The sequence below is a fragment of the Pleurodeles waltl genome, chromosome 2_2, assembly GCF_031143425.1.
Source record: "Pleurodeles waltl isolate 20211129_DDA chromosome 2_2, aPleWal1.hap1.20221129, whole genome shotgun sequence".
NCBI classification, from domain to species: Eukaryota; Metazoa; Chordata; class Amphibia; order Caudata; family Salamandridae; genus Pleurodeles; species Pleurodeles waltl.
In genome coordinates, this window is record NC_090439.1 from 508,471,805 (window position 1) to 508,482,202 (window position 10,398).

General features: G+C 50.6%; 1 protein-coding gene across 2 annotated transcripts in view; it reads left to right on the top strand.

The window, feature by feature from the left end:
• Positions 1–8,660, top strand: part of CABLES1 (Cdk5 and Abl enzyme substrate 1) — a 442,043-nt gene extending 433,383 nt beyond the window's left edge. For both annotated transcript variants that reach the window (XM_069220017.1, XM_069220018.1), the window contains one exon: positions 7,274–8,660. In XM_069220017.1, the coding sequence (XP_069076118.1) occupies positions 7,274–7,414 (141 nt within the window). In that variant the 3' untranslated portion in view covers positions 7,415–8,660. The remainder of the gene's footprint in view (positions 1–7,273) is intronic.
• Positions 8,661–10,398: the final 1,738 nt, after the last annotated feature.

Sequence of the window (10,398 nt, forward strand, 5' to 3'; positions counted from 1 at the left end):
TGTCTCTGGGAGTAGGCCGCGTTGTAGTGCTTCTGCATAGAGGTCCACCAGCTGTGGGGCCAGTAACTTGGAATACTTCTTATAAAAGTCCATTGGCAACCCATCAGTGCCTGGTGTTTTCCCTGAGGCCAACTGCGAGATAGCTTCCAGTACCTCCTCCGTCGTCACTGGGCTCCCTAGTTCTTCACCATCTCCACTGGCCAGGGTCGGCAGAGGGAGTGGTCGCAAGAATTCCCTCAGTCTGTCCTTATCTAGTTCTCCTGGCTCCCTGTACAGGAAAGTATAGTACTCTTTCAAGGCGTCATTTATAGGGCCGGGTTTAAATCTGTGGTCGCCTTTTATGGCACGTATGCCTACTATGGGCGCTCCCTCTCCTCCTGATCTCACCAACCAGGCCAGCATCCTCCCCGACCTGCCCTCCTCCACATGTACTGAGGCTAAATGTCTCCGGAAGCAATGGCAACGGAGTTGTTCTTCCACCTGTGAGTGGGATTTCATCGCCTGTTTGTATTCTTCCTTTTCTGGTGTGCTTCTATGTCCTTTTTTTTTCCCGATCATGTATAGTCTCCTCGAGCTTGATCAATTCTCGGTCTAATGTACGTCTGATCCCGACTGTCTGGCCTATGCTATAGCCCCTCGTTGCTACCTTTAGTGCCTCCCATTCCATAAACCTGGAGGAAGTTGACCCATTATTTATATTAATTTGATTAGTTAAATGAGATCGGAGTGCCTCTCTGAATGCCTGGTCTTCCAACGCTGTCGGCGACATTCTCCAAAGCGGTATGGGGGGGCCTATCCTCAGTCGCCCTTCACTTTACTAGTAATGGGTTATGGTCCGATATGGTTCGCCCCAAGTACTCGGAGTGAGTCATACTTCTTGCTATCCCGGGAGTGAACACCACCCTATCAATTCTAGTGTGTATCTGATGCAAGGCGGAGTAAAATGAATAGTCTTTATTGTGTGGATGTTGTTCGCTCCAGATGTCTACCATTCCCCAGGCCTTCACCCACTCACTCACTTTCTTGGCTATTTTATGTGTCGCTGCGCCCGGTAGCGGAGGTGAGGAACGGTCCAAGTCTACATCCAGGACACTATTAAAGTCTCCTCCTAGTAATAGTTCCCCATGTTGCTGGAGGGTATTGCGACTCGAGAGGCGTTGCAGGAAGGGGGCCTGGTCTTGATTAGGGGCATATACGCTTCCTAGGATTATTGGGATCCCATGGAGCCTCCCCTCCACCACTACAAATCTGCCCTCCTGGTCTATGTCTATGGATATCGCTTCGAAGGGCACCCCGGCGCAGACTATTAGTGCTTCCCTGGATTAAGCGGATTACCTGGTGGCGAACACCTGCCCTCGCCATCTACGTCTTAGCTTCTCCACTTCACTCGTGGTCAAGTGAGTTTCTTGGAGCATCGCTACGTGTATGCCCCTCCTCTTCAGGTAGGACAGTATTCTATGTCTTTTTGCAGGTGAACCCATGCCCCGTATATTCCACGTTAAAAGATTATAGTCAGCCATCTGGATATGTCATGTAAAAAGTGCAGGCCCCACCTCCTCTCGATGTCCTCCCATCTACTTTGTATGTTCTAACCACCCTCGTGTGTATCCTATTTCCCTCTGGCAACATCTAATTTCAAACTTAAATAACCCCAACTCCCCCACCCCAGGGCACCTTCCTAACTGTGGGCTGCCCATGAAAACATTGCAACCTAACAACATAGACCAACAAATACGCTTAGTTCTCGCCATTCAATATGATTGGACGACAAACCGGTCGGGGGTGGTACAATGTCCATTGGGGCCATTCTCCTAAGCAGTGTGCCCCGCCCCAGAGTTCATCAGCGCCTTGGTCACCCCAGTTCGTCCGCTGTCTGCGGGGTCACTTTTGGCAGGCTCTCCGAGCAGTCGGAGTCCTCCACTGACAATGCCGCAGTGCCGTCTGAATCGATGAAGGGCTCTCTGCCCACCGCCGCCGCCCTCAGGGCCTCCTTCTTGCTTAGGTCTTTCTGGGACCATGATGGTTTGGCGCGGGGATGGGTCCGGTGCCGTCGTCCCCCCACCCCCAGGAGGGCAGAGGAGGGCCCCATCCGGTCCCCCGTTCCGTCTTCTCCGTCCACACTGGGCCTCCAACCACTCCCATGCCTCCTCTGGGTTTTGAAAGAAAGTGGACTTGCCCTCCATCGTCACCTTCAGTCTGGCTGGGAAGAGGAGTGAGTATTGAATTCCCTCTTCTCTGAGCGCTCTCTTTACCGCAAGGAAGGAGGATCTCCTAATTTGAACCTCGATGGTGAAGTCCGGGAAAATGGTCACCTCTCCATTGTCCACTCTGTAAGGGCCTGCCTCCCTGGCCCTCTGGAGCAGGATGACCCTGTCTCTATAGTGTAGCAGGCGTGCTATCACTACTCTGGGTGGCCTCCCAGTGCTGGAGGTCTCGCAGGTACCCGGTGCGCTCTCTCCAGAGCAAAGAACGGTGTCAAAAGTCCAGGGGCCACTGTCTTACGCATCCATTCCTCCAGGTATTCCACCATATTTGTACCTTCTGATCCTTCCGGTAGACCCACCACTCGATGTCACATCTCCCCTCACCTGAAGGACCTCCACTGGCTCCCCGTGGACAAGAGGATCACCTTTAAACTCCTCACCCACGCTCACAAGGCTCTACACAACACCGGACCTACCTACCTCAACTCCAGACTCAACTTTTACGCCCCCACTCGTCAACTCCGCTCTGCAAATCTCGCCCTCGCCATCGTCCCCAGGATCCAGCGCAAGACCTCCGGCGGCAGATCCTTCTCCTTCCTCGCCGCCAAAACCTGGAACTCTCTCCCCACCTCACTACGCCAGACCCAGGACCTCCTCACCTTCAGGAGACTCCTCAAGACCTGGCTTTTCGACCGCCAACAGCTCACCCACCCCCCCCCAGCGCCTCGAAACCCTGACGGGTACATAGTGCGCTATATAAATGAAATGATTGATTGATTGATTGATTGTTCCTTCTATTCCTTCTGTTCCTCCCCTCAGCATCCTCTGCCCTCTGCTCTAGTCGTGTTATTCTCTCTGTTAGATGTAGCATGGTGGACTCCAAATCCTTTTGCCTCTGAACTATATCTATTAGCGTGGCCTCCGTGTCTTTGACCCTGCCAACCTCCACTGCAACCTGATTGATGTTGCGCCGTAGGGTGGTTTTTGTGTCCTCTATTGCTCCTAAGATTTTGTCTAGCGTGTCCTGCACTGAGGGCTGTACTGGGTCACGCATGTCTTCTCCTTTCCTTTCACTGGTTGTTGGGCGGTCCATTCTCTTCACTCTGCGGCGGCGTCTTGTGGCAATGAGCGCTGAAAGCTCTCTACTGTGGCCGGCAGCCGTTACTCAGAGTTCACTTGGTCCCCCTGGTCTCGCGTGGACCTTCCCTTTGGTCTATTGCGGCTCACCAGTGTTCCGGTCGGCCGTTACCCCCCTCGACGGGACTGTTACTGTTCACGATCTTTCTTGCAGGACCTCTACCAGGTACACTTTAATCCCCAGATGTGGACATTGCAAAAGAGGCCCGTGCAGGCCACCCCCGCACTCCCAGAGGGGCCCGTCCAGCGCCTCAAGCCTCGGTTGGTCCTCCTCTTCTTCCTGTGCCTGCCCGGTGTGGCCGCCAGGCGTCCGGTCCCCCAAGGGTCCCCCAGTCATCCCCCGCAGCGCAGCAGAAAAGCAAAGGCAAGGAGGGGGGAGTGTGTCCCCAGAGGTCTTCCGTCTGCACTCTATGGGCCCGGTCCTGTCGCCCACCACACACTCTCCACGCAGTCTTCCGTTTTGTAGGGGTCAGGTGGTTCCTTTGTGCCGCCTCGGTTCTTGGTTGGCACCTCTCCCTAGTTCCAAGAGGGGGTCCGGGTTCGCTCCCCCCTACTAGACCCCGGTCGGGCCACCAATCCCGTGGTCCGCTTCACTTGGGGGTAGGACACTCGCCGGTCCCCTCTGTTGCTTCACCGGGGCGATCCCATGGCCCCCACCTCATTGTGCTTGATGTGTACGGGCTCCCCCACCTAGCTCCAGTGGGCCCAGAGATGACGTCCTGTTCCTCTCCAGGAGGCCCAGTCCTGCTGCCTGGGCCACGTACTCCTCGCCGCGTCTCTGCCCGGAAGAGCCCAGGGGGACCCCCAGCCCCAATCCACTTCCGGGCCGGCACTGCTCTCACTGCCAGGTAGGGCCCGGATTCGTCCCTCCTTACAGGTCTCTGGCCTGGGCCCCGCTCACCTTGCCTCTTCCTGACGTAGGGGGAGGGGGCCACCACCGGGCCCCTCTACAGCTCCTCGGGCTCCTCCCCGGCGTCCTATTCTCGCTGCGGCTTTCAGGCGCGGCAGCCCCCCCTTCCAGTTCCATGGGGCCCGCCGGTAAATATCTGCTCCTCCCACAGCCGTCTCCTCTGTGCCGCGATCGGCGCACCGCACCTAATCGAGCCCCCGGCTCGCGTTCAGGGATTCCAGGCGTGGCGGCACCACCCCATCAATCCTGCTCGCGCCGGAGCCGGTCGATCCTATGGCAAACTCCACTGCTTCCACCGCTCAACGTGGCACAGGTCTGCTGTGCCGGCGGCTCCGGGGCAGGGCTCTGTTCAATCGGAGAAATGAAGGCCCCGCCGGAGCTCTCGGACTACGCGTCCGACATCTTGGATCGTGTGACCACGCCCCCCTAGCTTGGCTACTTCTATATGAGAATCACAAAAGAAAAATACTGTATCCCTCTACTATTTCCATCTTTAGATTTGCTTGTGGGTTCATTTACTAAATATTTGTGTTGTGTAGCATTGCTTTTATAAGTATGATTCATAAAACCTTTCCTGCTTCTCCAGAATATTACTTTAGTAATATTCTGGAGAATATACCTTAGTAATCTGAGTAGAAAATGTCAGTAAAATGTGCTTGCTACCAGTTTATGGACATGATATTGAAAACTACTGTCTCAGATGATCAGTACTTGTGTCTCATCTTTTAAAATGGAGCTGACACTGTCCCCGTTGTCTGCATTCCACTCTTAACATTTGTGATGTGGGCATCTTTGTGAGTGAAGCCTGCAGTCTGTGTCCTGGAGACTCTCTTGCATCGCTTTATCAGCGCAGACGCTTGACGACCATACTTTTGGCCTGAGGAAAAAAGGTAGTTTTCTGATGATGGACAGCTGCTGTCAGGTGAACCTTGTGCTTTGATTTTTCTGAAGATAAGTTCGGTCAGAAGTTGTTTAAGAGTGCTAATATTTTTTCTGATCCTAAGGCCAATCTGAAGAGATAAGTGGGAGGGAAAAGGTTTATTTTTTCAGCTAAGGATATGGAATGATGACTAGTGTCTGAAGGCTCCAGTGAGGGTAGACCCAGGCCCTCACTATATTACATTTCCCATCCACATTGGAGAAGTGACCTGTGTGTAGTGGAATTCCCTGCACCCTCCAATGTACTGGCAGCCCCAACCTACACTAGTCCTAATTAGACCACCAAAAGCTTTATTCATTCCTGATTAGTCCACGCTTGCTTGGTAAATCATGCCAATTCCACTCTACCAGCCAGCGATGAGGTGGTGGAATTCATTCACATGAGGATACCAGCAGTAGTGGGTTAGCTGGATCCGCCACCTGTGTCCACGACTTTACATTCGGTGTATGCTACCTTTCATGTAGTAGTATTCACAACTACAGCCGTACATGAGATATTGCTTCCTTGTGCAGGGAGATCCATTGTGTTCAAGATACTCGCCGCAGCCTTCTGGCCACAAAGTGATTTTGGGTGAGCTAGAAAATCTGATTAAAATGGGTTTTAAGTTGCAGAAGCAATTACTAAATAAATATCCTTAAAAATGCTTGTGCCGTTGAAAAGCTGCATAATAAAAAGAGAAGCATAGTAGCACATAAAAAGTGAACTCATTTGGCTAATTTTTAAGAGTCTTACCAGCAGCAGTAAAAAACAAGAATTGGCAGTGCCAATAGGTCTTGCTTTATTGGAATGTTGTATGGTAATGTAAAGCCTTACACGTAAAGTAGATAGCATGTGAATGGGTATGCATTTGTGTGGAAGCAAAGAATATTTGTGTTGGTTAAAAGGTCAGATGGCCGAAGCACTGTCATGCCAGACCTAAAAATCCATGTAGGTTAATGACTGCCCTCCTCCCATCTGTGCAGCTGGCAGAGGCCACACCATAAATTACCAAAGTATATAAGACACTTTAATAGCAAAACAGTGTCGTGTGTGCCCCGAAAGCTCAAACTCAAACAGCTGGGTGAGTAAACAAAATGATCACAGCTTTGTGGAGGGTAAGCACTTTTTTTTTGTTGTTGTTTTGTTTTGTCTTTTGGAAGCACACAATTTCTTCCCAATCAAAATATGTACTCCTGGCTTTCAACATGTGGGGAGAGCGAAAGTCCCTCACCTGGAGGTTCTCACTGTGATGTCAAGGCAGAAAATAACATTTTTTAAATACCCAAATGCAATCATCGTATTCTGTTGCCACTCGTCCTTTGCACTATCTGTCCCCTCGCCAGTGCAGACTTTCCTATTACTAAGCTCCTTCCATTTACAGCGTAGTTCTTCTACCTACCAAATGGGCTGCATGTCTAGCCAGTGGCGTAACAAAGGCCCCCGTAGTGCCGGGGGGGGGGGGCCCTGGGCTTCAGGGGGCCTCTCAGCACAGTATACAGTGCACGGGCAGCAGGCCCCTGACTGGGTCCGGCGGGCGGGGGTCTCCTCCAGGTACTTTGCAGGGAGCCCTCATCAAGTTTTGTTACGCCACTGGTCCCCACCCCTCCCCCTTTGTGGAGCTAGTTCATCTTACCCCTGCGCCTTCTGCGTACTCTCAACCTCTGCACACAATTTCCACACCTAACGTGTACCACATTTGCCACTGCCTCAGAGATGCACAGTGCTAGACTCCAGTTCTGGCTGGACAGTAGGGCTGGTACCTGCCAATGTAAGGGGCTGTTTACAGGAGAAGAGCATGTCATGTGGGGAGTGATGTTTAAATAAAGGGTGCAATTGAGCGAGGCTCTAACTAGCAAAGGTGTTGGAGAGGGAAGAAGCAAAGTAAGGTAAGAGCATGGTATGTGCTGGTTGTGGGATGTGTGGGGGCATGGAATATGAGCACAAAGCCATATTGTGCTCTACGCACAGATGGCATTTGTGAGGAATTGTGATGAATAGCTGAGGAACACATGCTGGATAATGCCCTTGCAGGTCATATCTCTTATCTTAGGCTTAAGTGAAAAGTAAAGTACTTAGTTATCTAACGATGTTTTTATTTTACAGAAACTGGAAGAAAAGTTCCGCTTGAATAGACGAGAACTGATGGCCTTTGAATTCCCGGTGTTGGTGGCCCTGGAGTTTGCCCTTCACCTGCCGGAGCATGAAGTGATGCCACACTACAAACGGCTAACCCAGCCCTCCTAGCACAGGCCACCCTTCGTAGGAGGGGTATCCTTGCAGACTGCTGGCTTCACTGGATTCTAGGAGACAGCAGTTACTACTGGAAATTCAAATCAAGACTTGAAAACACACCACGCTGTTGTGTTTTAATCACAACCACGTTGGCACCAGAAAACAGACTCAAAAGTGAGACTCCCTCGCAGTGAGCGTCGTGGTGCAGGAGGGAAACCAAAACATGGTGCAAATTAACTTAAATCAGAGGCTTCGGTGGTGAAACCGATCTTGAACCAAATGGACCAATGGAGCGAAAACAGAGACCCTACTTTATGAACATGCTCCCAAGGGGCAATCCGCAGCTTGCTAACAGTGTGTGCCAACCTATTTTATACCGGCTCTTAAAAGTGCACTTGTCCCCGTGGCAGAGGGTGTAGATTATTATTTTAGGGTGACACGCCTGATTTTGTTTCCAATGGAGTTAGTGACCCTAAATTCACATATACCTCCCACTTCAGATTGTACCTTCTGGCAGGGTCGGTGCTACAGCAAAGCGGTTCCAGACAGTCGCCTAGAATGCAACCAACCAAAGGACATCCGATTCCCCTGGAAGCATCAAATGTGTCCCCAGTGGCAAGGAACAAGCCACGAAAAATGTCCGTGACCTACGAAGGCAAGAATCAGAGCACTGGCCTTAATCTTTCAGGAAAAAGTGACACACTGCGTCATTGCGTGCACTACTTTCAACTAAATTGGAGACTTTTTTTTTTTTTTACATCTAACGTTTTCCAGCTGAACACACTACAACAAAAGAGGACTGGACACAAATATGCATTTGATAGTTGCAACTGAAAGTCTAAAGAAGTGGGATTGTTAATTTGATTTTCTAATGTCTTATTTTATGTGTACATTGTTAACCATTGCACTTTCTCACTGTGGGGATGGTTAGAATTGCACAGTGTTGATTTTATTGTGCTCTATGTTAGAGCGCATACCAAGCACATTTATCGTGCAGCGTGTCCAACAGTATGTTAAGAACCGAGGAGAGGGCCGAGCAACAGAATGTAAGCTTCTTTCAGGCTTGAGATAAGGCAGAGCCATGCGTCGCGAATGTATTACATGTTTAACAAACCGGGAAGGCTTAGCGAAACAAATGGGCTATTTTATTGTATTGCATAATTCAAGAAGATCCTGCACTAGTTACTGTAAAAACAATGTTTAAGCAAAAATATGTAAATCTTGAACCGTCGGAACATAAAGATCTTTATTCAGACTATGCCTTTTTGGTTGTCTCTAGCAAATATATTTGTATAATTGTTCATAAATATCCGTTCTAACAGATTCTGTGGCAAACACACACTTCGCTGCGCTCTTTACCACAGTACACTAGAATGTAGGGCTAATTTCTATTTGTAACTCAAGTAGAGTAGGCTCGAGTTTACATGCTTTCAGCAACTTTCACAAGGACTTTCAAAAAAAGTTTAAGCACAATCAAGGTTACAAAATTATTTATGTCAGAACCTATTTCAGAGGGCCACAGGGCACACAGGTTACTGCGTCCAGCTGTGGTGGTTGTGGCCTTTTACTCCTGATGTCCCGGGGCAGACCTACTGTGGATCACGCTCAGCTGAGCCAAATACCCCTTCTGCACTTGACTCTCAGTGGTAGGTAGCTGTGGTGGAGAAGTCAAGGCTTCTTTATTGTGACTAACCCAGGGCCCCAAAAGCCCAGTGTCAGTCTTACTTGCTCCATTGGTGTGATAGTGTTCGACAGTCCAGTGAGTGTCCTCTCCTCAGGTGCACCCAAGTCCAGATCCTATACAGCGAAGTCGGGCTGCTCGCGATTGACACGGCAGCACCAGGCAGTGCAGGTTTTCCTGTTGAGCAGCGCTGCCGGTCAGGTTGCAGTGATTATAGCTGCCCCCACTTGGTGGATTCAAAAGGTAAGTTTTGCTTCCCTTAGCAAGAGGACCAGGGGGAGTTTTCCAGCTCCCAACTGCAGCTCTGGCGATTGTGTGCTGTCCTCAGTGGTGTCCTGTGATTTTCAGGGGAAACAGGTGCAGTTGGCAGGCTAGACCCACGGGCCATGGCAGTAATCCAGGCCACAACCCAAACAGTGGGCCACAGCGATACCAGCAGCTCCTTGTGGCTTACGGGGCTGCTGCATTGCACATTATCGGGTGCAGACTCTTTGATGCGATCGCCCTACACAAGGCGGACAAAAGTCTCATGCTCTGGACACCGGTGCCCCCCTCTGGCAAACAGGGTCACTGCAACGAGCCGTGGGGGGCTCGGCACCCTGTACACAGTGTTTAATACTTGGCACAGTCTTGGATGGCTCTTTCCTGGCATATAGGGGTCACCAAAAATAATCTTACACGTGGGTCACTGGCTTGTAGGTATATAGTAAAATCCACACACTTCGCACAGGGTGACTTCGCTCCCTCCAACCCTCTGTTCCTCACAGGGCACACTGGTCTTGGCAGGTGCTGGTGCTCCAGTCCAGGTGGTCTTGGTTTCTCTTGGGGATGTCCCCTCACCCAGCAGGGAGGCTAGCAGGCCTTGGCCCCCAGTCCTGGCCACAGGCGGAAGTCTCGCAGAGCTTCCCATTGTAACATAGCCTGTCTGGCTGCTTGGCAGATAACACATATTTGGGGATTCAACCTTCCTTTCTTATAGTCCTTTTCCAGACACCAAATGTAATTTGAGGTCTGGGTCTTTGATGTTTTATTTTGGGGTTCTGCTGCTTTTGAAGTGGGCACTTTTTCTTTTCATCTTCCTCATGAAAGAGGTTTGTCACAGCAGGTACAACTCCGAAGCTCATTGTCCACAACATATTTCATGGAAGTAACCAGAGTTTACATCTGGATGTCAGTCACAGTGTTATGTGCGTCAAAGGGTTAATACCAGACCCTCAGTCCTATCCTTTATGGTTCTCTTATCAGCCCCCATCTCCCAGGCCCCTTCCTTGAATTCAGCAATACACAGATCTGTCTTAGGGGATCCATCTCCTCC